Source organism: Panthera uncia, chromosome F1 (assembly GCF_023721935.1).
Source record: "Panthera uncia isolate 11264 chromosome F1, Puncia_PCG_1.0, whole genome shotgun sequence".
NCBI lineage: Eukaryota > Metazoa > Chordata > Mammalia > Carnivora > Felidae > Panthera > Panthera uncia.
The window spans coordinates 67,049,332-67,070,144 of record NC_064813.1 but is presented as its reverse complement, the minus strand read 5'-3'; the positions used below and the strand labels follow the sequence as shown (position 1 = coordinate 67,070,144).

The 20,813-nt window shown below is 42.2% G+C and overlaps 2 protein-coding genes across 23 annotated transcripts in view; one reads left to right on the top strand and one right to left on the bottom strand.

Annotated features, from left to right (window-relative positions):
- Window positions 1–426, bottom strand: part of CF1H1orf43 (chromosome F1 C1orf43 homolog) — an 11,956-nt gene extending 11,530 nt beyond the window's left edge. Inside the window, exon 1 of the mRNA XM_049634976.1 lies at window positions 211–426. The gene's annotated coding sequence lies outside the window, so the exon portion shown is untranslated. The remainder of the gene's footprint in view (window positions 1–210) is intronic.
- UBAP2L (ubiquitin associated protein 2 like) overlaps window positions 1–20,813 on the top strand; it is a 39,712-nt gene that overhangs the window by 799 nt on the left and 18,100 nt on the right. For 11 of the 22 annotated variants that reach the window (XM_049634948.1, XM_049634947.1, XM_049634942.1 and 8 more), the window contains exons 2-11: window positions 3,516–3,645; window positions 4,330–4,407; window positions 4,966–5,076; window positions 9,497–9,698; window positions 10,066–10,161; window positions 10,567–10,612; window positions 11,014–11,126; window positions 15,136–15,188; window positions 16,763–16,848; window positions 18,683–18,854. In XM_049634948.1, coding sequence (XP_049490905.1) covers window positions 3,556–3,645; window positions 4,330–4,407; window positions 4,966–5,076; window positions 9,497–9,698; window positions 10,066–10,161; window positions 10,567–10,612; window positions 11,014–11,126; window positions 15,136–15,188; window positions 16,763–16,848; window positions 18,683–18,854 — 1,047 coding nt within the window. In that variant the 5' untranslated portion in view covers window positions 3,516–3,555. Of the gene's footprint in view, window positions 1–3,515; window positions 3,646–4,329; window positions 4,408–4,965; window positions 5,077–9,496; window positions 9,699–10,065; window positions 10,162–10,566; window positions 10,613–11,013; window positions 11,127–15,135; window positions 15,189–16,762; window positions 16,849–18,682; window positions 18,855–20,813 lie in introns of those variants that run through there. The other 11 variants (XM_049634946.1, XM_049634945.1, XM_049634950.1 and 8 more) reach the window with 2 other exon arrangements.

Below are 20,813 nucleotides of genomic sequence, written 5' to 3'. Positions count from 1 at the left end.
GGGAGGACGGCGGGGTGGAGCTGCCCCGAACTCCCCCCCATGTGGCCCTCAGTTCGGAGTGCGGAGGATTAATTTGTTCCGGGTGGGAGGTGAGGCGGCGATTGGCCCCGGGAGCTCCCGATGTGGCGCTGAGCGGGGCGAGCCTCCCATCCTCCACGCGTGGGCTCGCGGCCCCTGTCCGCTTCCAGCCTCTTTGTCAGCTCCTCTTACCGCCCGTCCTGCTTTCTCAGCGCCCCGGCATGGGGGACGGCTTCCCTGCCGCTGTCGCCAGCGTGCCGTGGCCCACGCTGGAGTTTGGGGGACCCCGGACGATTAGGATGTTGTTGGGGAAGCTGGGCGGGCCGACCCCCACAGGGTGTGTTACGCCCGAGGGACGTCCCTGGGGCCCTGGGGTGCGGGTCCGCTCTTCGCCTAATAGGACAGGAATCCCGAATTTCCTCAGACCCTCCACTTTGTGGACAGTCCCTAAATGGCTTTGCAAACTGATGTCACAAACAGGAGACCGCTCCGCCACCCGTCTCGAAAAGTAGCCACCTCTGGTGTAGGGTGATGGGGAAGGAAAAACACCACAGGAGCAGGCTCTTTTGTTGTTGTTGTTGTTGTTGTTGTTGTTATTGTTGTTACCGTTTTTTGCCTCTGAGTGCCCCGATTGCTGGATGGAGAAATCCTTTTTTTTGTTCTCTCCCCGTCCACCTTTCACCGCCCTTATCCCGCCGTGGGGATGTGTGGTGTGACTTGCTGGCAGATGATGGGGGTCCGTGACAGCCAGCATCCCCGGAGAACCGGAACGTGTTGGTTACGCGTGGGTTGCTACAGCGGGTTTGAGATGCTACACCATTGTCCTTAAAAGAGCGGACCGTGCCAGTGACCGTTTCCCTTGTGAGCAGCCAGTACTGCTGTCATGTAACTGAGGATGAGAGACCTTAATGTGTACTGTTGCCGACTCCTAAAGCCCCTTTTTTGCTAAATGTGCCCTAACTGGCAAGTACGCTTTTTAAAACGAGATTCAAGTTTGTGGACGAGGGGATGCAGGGGTCATTTCCACAAAACATCCAGGGGAATCAGCTGTTCTGTTACAGGTAGCTACCCCAGTCCAGCTTGAGTGTCTGAATTGTTTCTCTACTTAGATTGTAAGCTCCCTGAGGGCAGCAACCAAGTCCTATGGCTTTTGTATTTTCTAAAGTACTGGACACATAGTAGATACTCAATAAATACTTGATTTTTATTTTTTTCTGTAAAATTTCTTTGGCTATTTTTTTTAAGTAGCTGGTTTTCAAAAAATGGTCAAAGGCACTCCTGTGTTGAAACCTGTATTCCTGCACTTTTCCCTGGGTCTCCCAACACTTCTCACATGTTGCCCGTAAATATTTTTATTTTCTAAGGAAAAATACTTAACAAGATTCTTCCTCTCCACTGTGATAACTCTAGGTATGTGTCCCTGCTTGCTACGAAAAGGCTACTAATTTCGTGCCCTCCAGTGATCCATCCCAGGTCATTTAATTTTGACCTGCTGCTCAGTGTTGTTACTACCTAGGTGGTAAAGTTTTCTTAGTCGCACATTTCAAAGCACTTGTAAGAGAGAAATTGAAGTTAACAGGGAGTCTTCTGGACTGTTCTTTTTTTTGTTTCATTTTATTTCCCTTGAGTCATTATGTGGCTTTCAAGATGACTTTTTAATATATCTACATTGACCGGTATGGTATATGGAGTTCATATTGCTAGTCACAGCATTCATATCTAGTATTAACTTACTAAGTTGAAATCACAAGAGAAGTAGAAAGCAGTATTTGTAAGCTACAGGAGTGTTTATTTCCATTAGAGATTTCATTTTAGAGCCAATTATTTAAAAGCGTAATAGTTTTCGTCTAATTTTAATTTTTTTCTTTGATTTGAATCCAGGGGTACTGGTTAAAGAACACATGTTTTTTTGGTGTGTGTGTGAGTGTTGAAACTTGACTAGTCTGGGAAGATGGACTATTTGTGTAGCAAATAGTTTTGTAGTAGCTAGAAATATTTACAGGCCTTTGTGTGCATATATGTAGCAGAAAGAGGTAAGGGTTAAAGAATTAGCTCTGAAATTTTCTTAAAAATTTTGGTGATAGAGAATGTAAAACTCTTCAGTCTGAATGACTGCATCAAAAGAGAGACCTCTGCAGCCTCTTGATCCGCTTTGGTGAAGAATTTATCTTCAGGGAAGTTCGTTTTCTTTGAGACCTGAGAAACAGTAAGATTCACTTCCCTAATAATTAATCCTTCTGTATTTCTTTAGAGGCCCAACCTATGTCTCTCAAATCCAGCAATGGCTTTTGGGGAGTCTAGAATTATCCCGTATAAAGTTTCATTAATGAAAAAAGTTACATGTAGAACAGAAAATATAAACGTACCTTTTTTGGAAGGGAATAAAACCATGCAGATTAACATCTGATTTTGAGCCACTCTGTCGTAGGAGGAGTATTTTCTTTGTTTACTCACCGCAGCAGCTGAGGTTGCGATATAAAGCAAAGTATGAACGGAAGGAACTTAAGTTCAGGAGAATCGTAGCCTGCTGGAAGTGTTAATAACAAAAACCGTTCTAGTTTTGGGAAGGCCCTGTGTGTTTTCTGTCTCAACAAAGTCCTCTTGCTGGCAGTAATGTCTCGTTTAAAATGATATCCTAGAAGCCCTTTCTTGCAAATAAAAACTTTGTGCCAGACCCTTTTGGTTTGGGACAGATTTGGAATTCTCTGTATATTAAGGTGAGTGGTAAAGGGTAATTGCAATTCTGGTGCCTCAGAACAGTGGACTAGGAGAGCAACAGAAAGTAGTTGCAAAAATAGTGTGTTGGAATTATCCAGGGAACTGAGGTTCTTGAGCAAAGTCACTGGGGCTAATACTTGCCTTGTTGAAGGTTATGGAAGCACCCACTGCATGACGAGAGAGAGAGAGAGAGAGAGAGAGAGAGAGAGAGAGCGCGAGAGCGCGCGAGAGAGCGAGAGCGCGAGCGCGCTTGAGGGAGGAAATCTAGACTTGAGCTTGTCCTTTCCCAAGTGATGGGGGTTGCATGCAATTTACATATCGTAAGGGAGGTAGGGCGGTTTTCATAGGTAGATTGAGTTTCTCTATTTTAAATTGTTTTTATTTGTTTGGAGTATAGATTAAGTTCCCTTCCTGGAAGGCTTTTGTTTCCAGGTTTTGCTGATTTGCTTTCTTTTTGTCAAAGGGGCTTTAGATATTTGTGTGTAGAAAGCTTTTGATTATTAACATTGTTTTGCGAAACTTCACAAAGCTGCATATAGGGACTAGTAACCAAACCATGCGCATGACTTAAACCGGCACGTCACCTATGCTTTATATATTTCTTCTATAAAAATGGACTACTAACAATTGTTCCTTAAGGAATTTATCAAACTGAGTATGTCTCAAGAACAGATGACTCTTCTTGGTTGGTGAACATGTTTGGTTGAAGGTGCTGATGAAAGAGGTTGAAAACCTGTTTTGCCCATATTTAATATCTGAATTTTTTTTTAATCTTTCAGTATTCTACCTTGTAAATACTGTTATTTGTATATACTGTAAATGATGACGTCGGTGGGCACGAACCGAGCCCGGGGAAACTGGGAACAACCTCAGAACCAAAACCAGACACAGCACAAGCAGCGGCCACAGGTAAAGAACCCAAGGGATCCATTGCCAGCATTGCTGATTGATACTGGTTCCCATCCAATGCAGCATCATTCTCTGCTCTGGATTATCGGTTTGCATTTTTTATTTTGTTTTCTAGTCCTTGCCTCTCCTCTTTACTTAGGGCCTGATGACTGTTGTGGTAGGCCATGATGAGCATGCTTGCTTTTTGTTTTTTGATGCTGTATTATGAGACTTGGAGAGAAGGGGTCCTGTACTTTGTATCTCCAAGGTAGCGTTTTCCTCAGACTAAATCTTAGGTTATCGTCAGGCCAGATATAAGAGGGTGGCATTGGTCCTTGCAGAAACAGGAACGGGGTTTATACATGACTTTGCAAATATATTAATGTCAATTATTTAAGGCACGGATGTTTAAAAGAGGTGCTGTGATCCCACAATGGGAGCTTCTTTAACTGTGAACATTGGTGAAAAAGCTCCCTGCTTTTTTAGGGATTGTAGAGTGGAATGGTGACAGGTTCATTGTTTATTTTTTTGTCATTTTGCAGAGGTAAGCATCTTAACTGGTGTTAGCACTTTATTGGTCATTTGTAACAAGGAGAAGGAAATTGGGCTGAGAGGTGGGGTGGATTATTGACTACATAGGTCCCTCTTATTTCTCTAAACTATTGTCTCTTGATCATGCTTTCTTGAACTCATCTCCATTCTTAGGCCACTGCGGAACAGATTCGACTTGCACAGATGATTTCAGACCATAATGATGCTGACTTTGAGGAAAAGGTGAAACAAGTGAGTGTATTGCTAATTGCTGGCAGTGATGGAAAAAGACATCAGGATTAAAGCATAGTTTAACATCATAGATGTCTGTTAGGGTACTTTTTCCTGCAGATATTAAAAGAATTATGACCTGAAACATAATAGGTTAAGCCAATAAATAAATGCTCTTGTTGTCTGATTTACCGTACTTCTTTGGACAGCTACCATGTTCGAAAAGGTTTTATCTTAATTTTCACTTCTTGTTTATTGGATGATTTTGTTGATGCCATTTTTATAGCAACTTTGAGCAGTTGTGGCATCTAGGAAATGTAGAAATTTATGGTATGCTGAAACCTGTGTGCTTCTGGGTTTGATCTCTACAAGCTCCTTTCTTGTGTAAATACTTTTGACATCATCTGTAATCACAGGTGTTAATGTTTTGCTTATTGAGCTAGAATACCAAAATTCTGCATATTTTGCTTTTTTAAGTCTGGGGTTCTTTTGGATTCAGCTGGTGTCTTCTCTCTTCACCTGGCTTCCTTTTATGAAGAGTGCAAGTTCGTTCATGTTGCTGATTTTTTTCTCTTTCAGTTGATTGATATCACAGGCAAGAACCAGGATGAATGTGTCATTGCTTTACATGACTGCAATGGAGATGTCAACAGAGCCATCAATGTCCTACTGGAAGGAAACCCAGATACGGTAGAGTGTTAATAGAGCGTTCTGGAAAGTGGGTCCCTGGCTGAGAAGCTCAGAATATTCTAAAAATAGCAAGTGGAGTAACTCAACTTAAAGGAGAGTACCTTATTCTCCAAATGGAGCAGAGAACAGTCGAGGAGGTTGTTTTCTGCGGGTGGCAAGTACCGAAAATTTATGTACAATAAATAGAAAACAGATAAAATCCATCTCTTTAAAAATTTTTTTTATTATTAGGTTTGTTTATTTTGAGAGAGTGTGAGTGGGGGAAAGGCAGAGAGGGAGACAGAATCTGAAGCAGGCTCCAAGCTATCAGTGCAGAGCCCGATGTGAGGCCTGAACCCACGAGTGTGAGATCATGACCTGAGCTGAAGTCGGACGCTCAACCGAGTGAGCCACCCAGACACCCCAAAATCCATCTCTTTTAATTAGCCCAGAGTAAATTATTCATTCCAGGCTAGTGACTGTTTTCAAGACTGGGTTAGTCTGAATTAGAAATGGTATATAATAGCCTTCGTTACTAATCAGAGAACATTCTGCTCACCTGTTTTATTGCTGTTGAACAGAGTCACAAACTGGTAGATTCTGAATTGAAGACATTCTCATCAATATCACCTTTACATTTTACAGTACGTTTTCGTCGCTTGAACTTATTTCTGTTGAGGTGGCAGAAAAAGAGTTAACGGCCTGTTGACCACCCTGGAGATGATAGGGGCTCCTATCATCTTGGAGGAGCGCTTGCCCTAGAATTTCACTTATTTCACCTCTTCTCTTTTCTACTTAATGAGATCCCTATAATTTTGTGCTTGTCTTATCATTGTCCCAAATTGTTAAGTCCTTTAAGAACAGGGATTCTGCCTTACTAACCTTTGGGGTGTTCCTGTGGTGCTTAGTAGAGAACTGTTTTGTTTCAATGAGCAGTGTATCATTTTGAACTAATTTTCATTTCCTTGGTCTTACATTGGGGATCTTTGGTTGGGATAGATACCCAGAGTTTATCCTTAGAGAGGTCAGGCTACTAGTTTTAGAGTATCACGTTAACTAAATGTTGGGGGTTTGTCATTTTCCTTGAGACAATAGGAAATAATAACGGAAAACCTTTTATTTATTTTGAGAGAGAGAGAGAGCATGTGCACGTGGGAGCAGGAAAGGGGCAGGAAGAGAGAGAAAATCCCAAGCAGATCCCACAAATCACAAGATCATGACCTGAGCCGAAATCAAGGGTCAGATGCTTAACTGACTGAGCCACCCAGGTGCCCCATTGGAAAACTTTTTGTAACCACGGAATTTAAATTTGTGGATTTTTCTCTTCAAAAATGTGGTATTAGGGTACCTGGCTGGCTTAGTCAGTAGAGCAGGCAACTCTTGATCTCGGAGCGTAGACTTTACTTTAAAAAAAAAAAAAAAAAAAGTGTGGTCTTAGATTTTACATTATTGACCTTATCTGAAGATGACTGCCTGGATAATCAGATAATAGAGTCTTTGGCTTATTTTGAGTTTACTTTAGAATAATTGTGGATAGGGGGTGGATGTAGGAGTACTTACGCCTTTTAAAAGTTTAGATTTTTTTTTATTTTTGAAGTTTATTTATTTTTGAGGGGAGAAAGAGAAAGTGCATGCATGAGCAGGGGAAGGCAGAGAGAGAATCCTAAGCAGGCTCTTTGCTGTCAGTGCAAAGCCTGATGTGGGGCTCCATCTCACAAATTGTGAGATCATGACCTGAACCTAAATCACAAGTCTGACGGGGCACCTGGGTGGCTCAGTTGGTTAAGCATCCAACTTTGGCCCAAGTCACAATCTCACGGTTCAAGAGTTCAAGCCTTGCATTGGGCTCTGTGCTGACAGCTCAGCTCAGAGCCTGGAGCCTGCTTCGAATTGTGTCCGTCTCTCTCTCTGTCCCTCCCCTGCTCGCTTGCTCGCTCGCTCTCTCTCTTTTTTTTCAAAACTAAACATTTTAAAAATATTTAAAGGGTCTGATGCTTAACCAACTGAGCTGGATTTTTTAAAATTAATTAATTTGCAAAAGTCACGTTTTGTTTCACCTTTCACCGTCTTCTGTCTAGTGCTACAAATCTAACCTTCTGTGATGTCAAAAAGGAAAATAAACTGGAGAACATAGGCTTATGCCATAAATAAGTTGCTAATGAAACCAGTTGGGAGTAATATTTGCTGCCAGGGGGTGTTGGATGTATTTGGGTAGATGAGATCATATCAGAAAACTGGCACCGCCCTTGGGAAGATCATAGTAATTCCTTTTCCTTATAGAACCCAGGTAGTTCCAGCAGCTGGTGCATACCATAGAGAACGGAAAAGGGGACAGGTTTCTGAAACTTGACAGGTTTTGAGATAGACCAGCTGAAAAGCCTATAAGCTATTTTTTTTTTTTTTAACGTTTATTTATTTTTTTGAGAGAGAGACCGAGTGCGAGTGGAGGAGGGGCAGAGAGAGAGGGAGACACAGAATCCGAAGCAGCCTCCAGGCTCCAGGCTATCAGCACAGAGCCTGATGCAGGGCTTGAACCCACGAACCATGAGATCATGACCTGAGCCGAGGTCGGATGCTCAACCAGCTGAGCCACCCAGATGCCCCTATAAGCTAACTATTTTGAATGTAGTTTCCAGGGTTCCTGCTGCAGATTTAATTATAATAGCGGCACTGTTACTTAAGAATTGATGCTACTGTGAGCATAAAATGACTCAGAAGCCGTAATGTGGAATAAGCTTGGACTGGAAGAGTAGGCAACAAGGAGCCACCGGGTCCTGGGTGGATAATTTTTTCAAAAACTATTAGTAAACTATTGTAGGCTCTTTAGAACGTGTGGGTATGATTTTGGTATAATTTTAAATGTAGTTTTTAGCTTAAGTTTTTTAAGCTGTAGTAAAAATGTTTAAAATGTATAATTTTAACCATTTTTAAGTATATAATTCTGTGCCATTAGGTACACTGACCATGTTTTGCAGTCATTAGCTTTATGCATCTCTAGGACTTTGTCATTTCCTAAAAAAACCTGTATCCGTTACACAGTAACTCCCCCTTTCCCCATCTTCCCAGCTCCTAGTAACCTTTTCTATCCTGTCTCTATGAATTTGCCTATTCTAGGTACCTCATGTAAGTGGAATCATGCAATATTTGTCTCTCTGCGTCTTCTTACTTAGCATAGCGTTTGCAGAGTTTGTCCATATTGTGGCATGTGTCAGAAGTTCGCTCCTTTTTAATGCTGAAAAATATTTCATTAAATGTGTATACCACATTTTGTTTATTCATCCATCTATGGACACTTGGAATTGGCTGGAAGTAAGTTGTAGACGTCACAAGTCCTCTGCAGCATGCTTCCCTTAAAGAAGGATATTTTTCTGTATGACCATGTTATCAATCCTGGAAAAATTAATAGCCATTTTGTATTCTACTTGGTCCACATTCTTGGAAGTCTTTAGATATTAATTAGCCGTTGCGGAGCACTGGGTCATTGTTGTTTGAGTAAGATGGTAACCAGGATAGTAAAGATATGGTAGTCTTGGTGTTTGGGAATTTTTGTACATATTTTCTGCAAAAATAATTGTGAATCAAGGCGTGTGTGTTTATAAAATTCATTTTTTGAGGAATGAGGTTTTTTGCAGGACTTTTTAGCTTATTTTCCTTACCACGAATTTTCCCTTCTGCAGTCTGGAATGAATTATAGATTATTCTGCTTTGGGGAAAGTTTAATTGGGTTATATCACTTTAGGGAGTATAGGGAGAATACAGATGTAAAACCTGGAACAGAAGGCTCCCTGTAGTCCACTGTGTCCGGGCCAGGGCTATGCCTTCCTGGCTGTTACTTCGTCTTTAAAGCAAAGGAAATTGGTGCGTGTGTCAGGGAGTGGGGCTGGGGGATGGTGGTGAGGACTAGGTGTGGTTATTATTCTTCTAAATGCTGGGTTGTTTGATTAGAGAATGTGCCCAAGAGTCAAATGCTGTTGATTCATTCTGAATTCAAAGTTAACCTTTAGAAACTTTTAGTTTCCTTTTCTCCTTTGACATGAATAAGACTGTGTATGAAAAAGTTAGGAGTCACTGAATCTGAAGGAAATTAATTTTTTCAGCCCAGGAAACACACTTGAAAGATGGGGACCAATAACTAGGCCTTTGACTGATACGCCACATGACTGCACCGGATCCAGATCTTGGCAATCCTTTTGGAAGCGATCCCTGCAGTCCATTAGCTATAAGCGCCTCCCCTATAAGAAGGACTTCAATTTTTCAGTGATAGGTATAGAATTTGTTTCAAGGTTCTGTCTGTACCCTCCATTTAAGCAGACATAAGTTAGTGGAAGTATCTTAGATTTGGATGATGAGAGGAGAATGGTTAACAGTTTCCCAGCTTTTATCTGTGGTTTCCCGATAGCAATCCATATTGATTAGATGTGAATGCTCTGCCCTTCTTTAGCATTCGTGGGAGATGGTCGGGAAGAAGAAGGGAGTCTCAGGACAGAAGGATGGTGGCCAAACGGAATCCAACGAGGAAGGCAAAGAAAATCGAGACCGTGACAGAGACTATAGTCGGCGACGTGGTGGGCCACCAAGACGGGGGAGAGGTGCCAGCCGTGGACGAGAGTGTATGCATGGGGCTTTAACAAAACCAGCTGTGGGTCAGTAATGTCTGGATTTCAGGGATGTCAGGGCCCTGGTAGGCTGGACCTAGTAACCATTATATCATCCTTCTGATTTTTTTCTTGCCACCATTTATTCTGAGACCTTGGTATCTCTTACATGTAGCGTTTTCTAGCTACAGCTACCAGTTTGGCATGAAATTACCTTGCAGTCATTTATAAAGTTGTCTGACTTCTAGCTCTCTGTTGTGGTTCATCACCTTTCCCCTGGTAACCATCATGTCCCATCCTTCCATCTCATTATCTCCTCTTGGTTTTGTCTCCCCACCACCATCTGTATGTGCCGCTTACATATTTACATAAATTCCATTGACTCTGTTTTGGCTATCTGTGTTTTTCATTTTAGTTCGGGGTCAGGAAAACGGATTAGATGGCACTAAGAGTGGAGGACCTTCTGGAAGAGGCACTGAACGAGGCAGAAGAGGACGTGGCAGAGGCAGAGGTGATCAGTTTCTTGGGGGGTCGGATATGGGGGGCAGGGTATTCTTATTCGTTCTGTAGGGGTCGTCTTTATTTGAAAACATTCACATGACATCTCATTACCTAAATTGTTGAGAAATCATGCAAATTCTAGAGATTGCTGAGTGAGCAGTGGGAAAGAAGGTAGGTGTCGTTTATGTTAATGTATTTGCTTAAGGACCCAGAAGCTTGGTCAGCAAAGGAACAATCTGTCAATAGTAGTGATTGCCTACTGTGTTATATTAACTATACTACAGGGTGAAAGAAAGAACATCTAATAATATCAACCACTTATTATTCCAGAGTTGCCTCAATTGGCAAGGTACTTTTTATATCGACTTTTAAAATATTTCTCCCTTCCTCTCTTTGTGTCTTTTTTTCCTTTAAGGTGGCTCTGGTAGACGGGGAGGAAGGTTTTCTGCTCAAGGAATGGGGTAAGTTTCATTGATTTGATGTCACAGTCTTTAAATTTTTTCCCCCTAATCGTTAACATAATATCCTAGAGCGGCTAGTGTCCTGATACTCTGAGGATAATGTGCAGCCTTAACCAAAATGTGATCAGAAAGATTTCTAGACCACTTAATCAGATGAGTGTGTAGATGTAGTGCTGGAGATAAGCATTTACTACTTGGATCACCTCTAGCTCATAACTTCATTTGAATGCATGTATCTGCTGTTTTCCAAAATTCAGTGTGGATTTTATTATGATTATAGGTGTCCTAACCCAAAATAGGTAGTAGACATAAATTGAGATTATTCCACGGGATTGTTCATTTTTGCTGGTGCTGCTTGGAGGTCACAGACTCTTTTAAGCTATTTTTCCCCACACCCTCAGAACCTTTAACCCAGCTGATTATGCAGAACCGGCCAATACCGATGACAACTATGGCAATAATAGCGGGAATACGTGGAACAACACTGGCCACTTCGAACCAGATGATGGGACGAGTGAGTGACTGCTTATTGTTTCTGGTCTTTAAAAACCTAAGGAAATAACTATTTTGAGGTTATGGTCATATAAAAAGTGGAGGAATAGTTTTTGGTGCAGAGATAAGGGAGGAAGGGATGGCGATCGAAATACTGTGTGTTCTCCTTGCTGACTGTGTGCCTGTGGGCACTTTACACGTGCTGGTTCTCTTGGTCTTCATCACTCACCTGTGAAATTGACACTGTTCGTCATCTCCACATGCCAAACCTTATACTCAAAGGGTGGTCATGAAATTTGCTAGTATTTGAACTCAGAATTGTTTGACCCTAAGAGCCCATGCTCTTTCTGTTACACCGTGTGGCTGCCATTAGCTCCAGGTGTGTTTCCTAGTGTTTCTGTTAGGGTTTCTAGCTTTGTCTTTTGAAAAAGTATTCTTAATTAATTAATTAGTTAATTATGTCACCACTTGTAGAGATGAACAAGGCCCAGAATCAAAGCCCACTGTCAGTTTGTTTTCTGGCACTGAGATAGTATCTTTTTTACCTTCATTTTTGGAAAATCTCAGTATCTGGGCAAGAAGGAAGCCGCAGCTTTCTAGCTGTTATTGAATAGTTTTCTGGGTGTGGAAGAATATTATGGGATTTGAATAAGGTTGCTTTTTTGGTTAGCTGACTTTTGGTGTTTGTGTCTGAGTAGGCTATACATATTTAAGGGTATGTTAGGCTTGTGGGACAGACAACCCACAATGTGTTTGGGAGTGAAAGATACTTTTACCCCTTTAAGTAAGGACAGCCCCTGGGCTGCGGAGTATTGTATTGTATTCTTACGAGATCCCCTGCTTCTTTGTGGCTGAGCCAGCACAGGAAGAACTTGAGACTTTTTTCCCTTATAAAGGGGGGAATGAGTTAATAGTAGAGTGTGAATTCAGCTTTTTAACCCCTTATCTATTTATTTGCTTTGCCCCTTTTCAAAGATCATTGATGTTTCTCTCTCTCTTTAGGAGGGTCTCTGGCACAAACAGTTCATCGATTGCCCGCAAGACGTTATACCTCAGATCCTGAATGTTATGTGCTTTTAATTTACCAGCTATTTTAAAATTTGTTTTAAATACAGTTATCCCATTGATGGAGGCTGAAGTTGAGTTATTGACAAGATGGAAATCTGTTTTAATTCCCGGACCATTTGGCTATGAACTGTCTTTTTGTTATTTTAGGAAGTATAACGCCGCTCTTGATGGCTTGTAGAGGCAGTGTGGTAGCAGTCTGAATACCAGAAGTGACTGCTTTTGAGCACTAGTTTTTGGGTATTTGGCTTTTTTCTCATTGGCAGAAAAGATAGTAGACATTAAGGGATTTGTTTTCAGTTGTGGATAGAAAATCAGGCATGGAGTCCCAGTCCTAGATTGCAAGCCTTAGCTGTTTTCAGCAAGGATCTGGTTTGGAAAGCAAGGAAGGATGAGGTGTGTGTTTATTTATACTGAGGAGAGAATAGCAGATTTGGGAGGTTAGAATCCAAAATCGGATTTGTGGCTGAATGAAAAGCTGTGTGATGCTGATCTCGTCTTGTGCGTGTGAACGTGTTGGGTGTAGCTTCATGCGTTCCTGCTGTTGTTAATTTCACAATATGAAGTGACATTCATGCATGATCTCTTTTTGTGTTTTCATGATAGCAAACTTCAAATTCCCTTTTTTATTTAAAAAGAAATTGAAACCTACCCTTAAAATATCCACAGGTACAGTGGGAATTGTTTTGGGGCAAATGTTCTCATTCAGAAGCAAAATTTCATTGCTTGTGTTTTTTTTCTTTTTTGTTTCAGGACTTGATTTCAGTGGGGTTGAGGGGTCAAATTATCCCCGAAAATTTGAGACTGCTCCTGGTATGATACATCCAGGTGCCTAACTGCCCCAGATATTTTTATAGATTTTTATGAATTGGAATATCTGTGGATATGTCATTTTTCTGTTTCCCTGCTTTTTTTTTTCTTTTTCTGCCTTTTTTTCTCATATTCTGTGCCTGTTTTTTCTTAAAAATTTTTGATCATTTAATGACTATTTAACATTTACATTGACTGCTTTCTGATGACAGAATGGAAACCCTTACCTATCACTCAGAGCCTTAGCACTCCTACTGTTCTTTCGTGCCTTTTCAGTACAGCCTTCTTGGCCATGACTGTGCATCTTGTCTTGGATCAAGTAGGCATCCGCATTCTTCCTTTGCGTCTTAGACTAGTCACGAGAGTGCAGGAGAACATTGCTGCCTTGACAGAGAGCCCATCAATAGGAGATAACTTCTCAGGTCACTTCCAACTCCAGGATTATGTATATGTGTTAACCCAGATCTTGGGTTCCATTTATCCAAGGCAGGTTGGATGCCAATGGAGAGGAAGAGTAGTGTCACCAAAGAGGGAGAGAAGAATGTGGTTTGTAATTTGTCTGAACTGAAATTGGACTTTAGTGTGATTTGGAGAACGTTGCCATTATTAAGTGGTTCGGAATTTCCCTTGTGTGGTTATAAGTGGTCCTGGAAGAAGCATTATAATGACTATCTTTTTCTTTATGAAATAGGGTTCTAAAGATTTTATTTTTAAGAACTCTCCACACCCAATGTAGGGCTTTGAACTCACAATCCTGAGATGAGGAATCTCATGTTGTACTGACTGAGCCTACCAGGGGCCCCTAGAAGAATTTCATATGGGAATATAGGTATTAGAATATTTCTCTTCGGTGACAGTGAATATCTGAATGCCAGATTTTCATTCTTTTTTTCTTTTTCTTAAAATTTTTTAATGTTTATTTCTGAAAGAGGGAGAGTGTGCATGAGCAAGTGGGGGAGGGGCCGAAAGAGGGAGACAGAACCTGAAACAGGCTCCAGGCTCCGAGCCATCAGCACAGAGCCCGATGAGGGGCTCAAACTTGTGAACTGCGAGATCATGACCTGAGCCGAAATCGGACTCCCAACCCACTGAGGCACCCAGGAGCCCCAGACTGTAATTCTTAAAAGAAGTTTTCTCCATTTGGAGAGAAGGCTTGAAGAATTGATCAACATGTACTGTTGTTTTAGAGAAGAAAATAAGGAGTGTTCTTGTTCTTTGCAGTAGTCAGGTGTTACTTCTTACTGTGGTCTTTCAGTTGAAGGGAAGAATCCTGCTTCTCGTAGAACAGTTTCCTTTTCTGAGGATATATGTACACGTGAAGCAAAACAAGGGAAGTGTGGAAGGTGGTTTTACTGCTGATGGAACTTTCCTATAGAAACCATCCTGACTTCGTTATGACCAACATGGGGCAAGTATACGACTGCGTTGTCTGCGCTGTGCCCTTGGCAGGTTAGAGGTCACGTTCTGTAGGATTAGGACCAGGATAATAACAGACATGTTTGCTTTTTCAGTTTTGTCCAATGTCTTCTGAAAAGGCGTGGAAAAGAACAGACCCATGAGGGTTTTTTACGGTTTGACCAGTGAGGTCGATACACTTGACTTCTGCTGAGTGTGCATTTTTACATTGAGTTCTGATAGCAGGTAGTTGTCAGTGCCCGCAGTTTGGAAGCCTGCCTTCCGCTGCCCTTCCACTGCCACATGGCAGCCATTCGTGTTCCCCCCGTCACCGCCACTCTCTCTCTGCCCGTCGTGCTGTCTCCTACCAGGTGAGAGGGCGTAGTGTACGTTCTGGTGTAAATTGGCTGCTGCTGTCACTTGAGTTGACCACTAAGGCAGAGGGCTTGAGGGGTCTTAAGAGGTTGCCTGGAGCATTGGACCTGTTGCCCCTCGCTCCCCCACTCCCCACTATCTCTGCTGTTAAAGCTGTGTAACAAAGCCTGGAAGTAGGTGTGAAGTCATAATCTTATGAAAAACCCTGGTCTTCTGACGTATCCCTTTCTAAATAGTCTTTTCCTCCCCCCTGGAACCTAGGAATCTCTTCTGGTTACTAAAATCTGGTTACTCTTCCGGCTGCCGGAACTATTAATATGTTAGTGTTTTTGCACATGCTGTGTACTGGCACTTAAGTTACTTCACTGTTTTTCCTTTATTGCCAGGTGCGTGGAGGACCGCGGCAGAGGAGTGGGGGACTGAAGACTGGAATGAAGACGTAGGTATTCCCAGGTCACTCCTCACTAGTGCTTTCTGTCCCTTAGTGGTGTTTAGGGATAGAAAATGGGTATATTTCTACCCCTTCAAAATTCACCCTTAAGATTCTGACCCAAAACTTTTACATCCAAAATAGTGTTCTGAGCCAGAACATTTCACATATGTTATATGAAGGAGACTGGGCATGAACAGGACTCTATGGAACCAGACTATGGAAAGGGCAAGTGCACCTGTGTAAGTCCAATATCTGATTGTCGGATTTGTCCCAGCAAGAGATGGTGGTTGGGGAGAGCACCAGAAATGGAGTTAGGCAGGTAGTGCCTTGAGTAACAGCTGCTGGTGGCCCATGACTTCTTTTGAGCCAGTTCGGCTATTTAGTTCCTATTCGGGCTCTGGTGTTTGGTCCTGTGATTGGCTGAGAGGTGGGTGCGAAGTGAGAGAGTACTGCGTCCTCGAATTCACAATCTGGTTGGTTCTGAAGCCCAGCTTCATAGTTGAGATGAAAGTATAGATCTTCCAGCGTGACTTAACGTGGACAGCTCAGTCATGGGTGTCAGAGAGGTGGCACATAAGCCGGCACTCTGAGCTTACTGGAGTAGCACTTGAGTAAAAGAATTCTGCTCGTTCTTGGTCACAGTCAGGATTTTGTTGTGAATTGTAGTTTTCAGTGATCATGGATTAAATCCTGTTTTAACATTTTTTCAGTCTGCTTTCTATACTTGTATACATTTAGGCAAGGCAGCTTTTATGGTGACATGGTGACCAAACTTTGGGTTTGCCAGACCTGAGTGTTTGAAATTTCAGATGCATCAGCATTAGAGGATGATTTCTTTTCTGTTGTAACTGAGCTAGACTGCCTCGTGAATACTTTCTAGGATTTGGTTTGGTCTGTTTAAGCAACTTTCAGAGAATGATATATTTGGGGAAGTGGATTCCCTGTTTTTGGAGAAGAGATTTTAGTCAAAAAGTGAAAACAAAACCAAAGCAAGTTTTGAATGGTGGAATGAGTTATTCCCTACAATTGTTTACCTAATTTTAGGGTCTTAGAATGCAAAGGGTAGGTGTAATAAAGTCACTATTAAGGCAAAAATTGCATATAGTTGAAATCATCCCTACAGAGACCCTAATTCACCAGCACTTGGGTCCTTACTGCTCAAAAGCCAGGAATTAATTTCTTTCATTTTGTCTTTGTCTTGGCTGTAACCTTTCTTTCTTTGAGAGGAGCAGTGGAAGATAAAGTTTGGTTTGGGTAAGGGTGTGAGTTGGGAACTCTAATGGGAAAGTATAAAAGGTTTTCTCTCTTTTTTGTAGCATGTGTATTCAGCTTTCTGTAAGTTCAGCGTGCATATCATGTGACTCCCGTTGTATTTCATAGGGTTTCTTGATTTTACACTCTTTTGATAAAGTCATATCTAGAAGGGTAATGGAGGTCAGTCCACGTAGGTTCCTCTGGCTGGGCGGCTTTCTTTTCTGAGCGTTTTCCCTTTGCCTTGGTGTTAAGTTCCCCTTGCCTGAGCCAGGTTTCTGACTGTAGTCCACTTAACACCAGAAGTGACTAATCCTTCTGTTTTCCAGCTTTCTGAGACCAAGATCTTCACTGCCTCTAATGTGTCTTCAGTGCCTCTGCCTGCGGAGAATGTGACAATCACTGCTGGTCAGAGGCAAGTGTGTGGTAAAGTTCAGTGTCCTTTCCCAAATGGGGCTGGTGAGAAGGGGCTGTAAGGAAGAGCAGCAGTGGGCCTTCTCGAGCTCCCATGGTGCTGGCAGTAACGGGAAGCAAGCATGTGAGGCTGATCGGGTTCTAAGAGTTGGTCTACTGAATGGGAGTCCATTTTTTACAATTTTAAAGATGATTCTTTCCAAAATAGCCCCTTTAATTACATAGGTCAACCTGAATTAAAACTTAGCACGATTGAGCTTGTCCGGTAGTAAGGTAAAGTTAAACATGGAAATGTTTTCATTTATTTCAGTTTGCAGAACTGTTCAGTAGCTGCTTCTCTTGCTTTATAATAATCTTTGTCTGCTAAGCCTACTGAGTAAAATGGTCATTTTTCCCCTAGGATCTGGCTAATGAATTTTTTAGAACTTGAACCTTAGTTATTGGGGTTAGTAGAGGGAGGTGCACTTACTAGGAATATTTTTATGCCCAGAAAGCCTCTTGGATTATTTCTAGACCTGGGTATGATAGCCGTTAACTCAGAAGCCTGAAGCGTGCTAGGAATAGGACATTAGGGGCATCAGAGGCGATGTGTGTTGTTTTTCTGACACCAGTATCTCATTTTACTGACATCAGTCCTTCAATTCTCTGAACACCAACAAGGTATTTAGTAATTCAGTTCAGTTCTGCCACTTGCCAGAGTTAGCACAGACCCTGACTGATGCCTCCATCCCAGAAGACTGCCCTTGCTTCCGAGGTGCGAGGTCCACTGCAGATGAGTGCCCAGGCTGCCCACACCCTTCTGCCTGGCTGACTGCAGATTTGGGGATTCTCAAAGCCTACCCCACCCCTCATCCTCTGCTTAGGTTCAGAAATCTGCTAGAATGACTCGGAACTCAGGGAAGAGTTACTTGCCATAACCGGTTTGTTATAACCAGTACTCAGGTACAGTGGCCAGTTGGAAGAGATGCACACGCAGGGCAGGGGGTGGGGTGCCTTCCCAGTACATTCATCAACATTCAGTGCATCCACTAACCCAGAAGCTCACTGAATCTCCCTGTTCTAGAGTGTTAATCAAAGTTGCATTACTTAGATGGGCCTGATTGACTAAGCCATTGGCTGTCGAAGGCAGTCTCCAAGCTCGTTCTGATTCTAGAAGTGGGTAAAGAGAGAGTGCTGGGGCTGAGAGTTCTAACCCTCTAATCCCATTGCTGGTATTCCTGGTGGCAGCCCACTTCCTGCGGCTCTGGGGGGGTGGGGCTCCCACCCTGAGTAACCTCGTTAGCATGGACTTTGGTTGAAAGAGGCTCATTACGAATAGCAAGAGACACTTAGGAAATTTTAAGGGTTTTAGGAGCCCTGTGCTGAGAACTAGAGGCAAAGCGGAACTATACGTGTGCTCCTTAGACCACAGGTGACTTGGGAAGTTCTATGGAAGTTGGGAGGTCAATTCCAAAGATATTTGAAGGTGCTGGTGCTCTGGCAAGTTTTTGTGTATTAGGTATTGGTAATGGCAGGTATTCGTTATTAAAATATTCGTTAAAAATTTTGTAAATTTTGGCCCAAATGTGAAGCTGTTGCATTAAAACTAACATTTGCTATTCCATGAAATTAATTTAACTAAATTGAAATATTTAACGTTATTATGGTTGACAGTGCCATTAGAACACCGCTAGATCCTGTAGTGGTTCTTACACATCATTTATTTTGGTCAATTAAGCATTTCTGGTCTCTGTGTTTTTGATGAGTGACTTTATTTTGATCTGACCATACTCTGGGAGTTGGGAATGCTAGAATGTTCTGTCATTATTCATGAGTATGTTCTGTCTCTCCACTAGAATCGACCTTGCTGTTCTGTTGGGGAAGACACCATCTTCAATGGAGAATGATTCCTCTAATCTGGATCCATCTCAGGCTCCTTCTCTTGCGCAGCCTCTGGTGTTCAGTAATTCAAAGCAGAGCGCCATAACACAGCCTGCTTCAGGAAACTCATTCTCTCATCACAGTATGGTAAGTAGGAGACCCAGTGCCCTTTAACTCCAACACGTACGTGGAGTACTGCCTTCCGGTGACAGGTTTGGGGTGGGGTAAAACATCCCCTTTAAGTAGCCTTAAGTAGCCCCCACTAAGTAGCCTTGGTGGTAGGGACACAGAGTTGGGTAGTAGGGTGCTGTGCAGTAGGAGGACTTAGTTTTGGACAGACTGAATCTTCCTCTAAAAGTGAGTCCGTATCACTTACCAGACACTCACTGTGCCAAGTGTTAATTAATAACATTGCTGTTGAAGAGGAAAAAAAAATGACATCAAATTTTAATCCTTTTTCAATTCTAGTTAAACTTTGATGGGAAGTTGTAGCACTTCCCTATTTCTCGATAGCAGAATTGCCATATAAATCTGTTTAAACCAGATGTTTCTGGACTCGGCTTCCAAAAACTTGGGGTTTTCCTGAATGTTTCTGCTTACTAGCTGCCCCTCCCCTTCTCTGTAGGTGGGGATGAGAGCACTTGCTCTGCCTGCCATACAGGGCTGTGGGAACATGAAATGAGATTGTGGATCAGGCCACACAAATGTGGGAGCAGCAGTGGTACTGGTTATTAACACCTAGAGTACTTCAGGCATGGGAATTGTTGACTCAGTTAAGAAATTCGAGGTCGTTAACTATAGCAGAGGAATCATTTAAGGGTAAACAGTGATGCAAGGACCAGTGTTTTTTTTAACAAATCATAAGAAAAACTTTCTCTTTTTTTCTTTTTGCATATAATTTTATTTTTCCAGTAGTAGGATTATAACGATTACTTCATTTTTATTATTTTTTAATGTTTGTTTATTTTGAGAAAAAGTGCACACGAGTGTGCAGGGAGGAGCAGAGAGAGAGGGAGACTCCAAGCAGGCTCCACACTGTCATCGCAGAGCTCAGTGTTGGGCTCGATCCCATGACTTTGAGATCACCACCTGAGCTGCTATCAAGAGTCAGATGCTTGGGCGCCTAGGTGGCTCGCTCAGTTGAGCGTCCCAACTCTTGGTTTTGGCTCAGGTCCTGATTGCAGTGTCGTGGGATCAAGCCTCATGTCAGGCTCTGTGCTGAGCATGGAGCCTGCTTAAGATTCTTTCTCCCTCTGCCCCTCTCCCCTGCTTGTGTTTTTTCTCTCTCAAAAAAAAAAAAAGAAAGAAACATTAGAGAACCAATTTTCCCTAAAATGTAATAGATGTAAAACAAAATTTTAATATAAATAACATAGGAGCTCCCTATACACGGACATTACATAATTGCTGTATCTTTAAAGCTTTGCACTTGTAGAATATCTGATGATCATTACCATGTGGGATCATCTCCCTGCCATAGTCCTATACTTTTAACTCAACTTCGGGTGTTTGTGTTTTTGTTCGTATAATTTTGTGACATAGACTGAAGTGGGAAAAATGTCTTCCCTTGAGTTGGACTGATTGGTTTCGTTTAAGAGAGTGCTGCTCATTGATGGTGATGAGGAAGGATATGGTTGAATAAGAACCTAAGGGAAACTAGATCGAATCTCCCTGAAGATGTTTTGGAGTAGTCAAGGCCATGTGGTTCATCTGCTGGACTAGGCTGGCGGTCTTACCTAGCAGTAGGGAGTAGGGGAAATCCCCCAAAAGCATAAGAGTAAATTTTGTTTTCTTATTCGTGATTGTCCTATAGAACTTGGATACACACAGAGAAAATGAATCATACGGACTCATTATTTGATTGTGTGGTGCAGAGATGTTGACAGGCCCTTAGCTTTCTTTTCTTTGTCTTGAAGTGAGGCTCCAGTTAGCTCTCCTTGTTACTTTTGAGCTGTTTAGTGGAAGGGGCAAAATGAGCCTTAATGGCTGAACTGAAATTTCGTATTAGCCTTCATATTAATTTAGTAATCAAGTACTGCTTGGAGCGCCTGGGCAGTTAAGTGTCCGACTTCAGCTTAGGTCATGACCTCACAGTTCGTGGGTTTG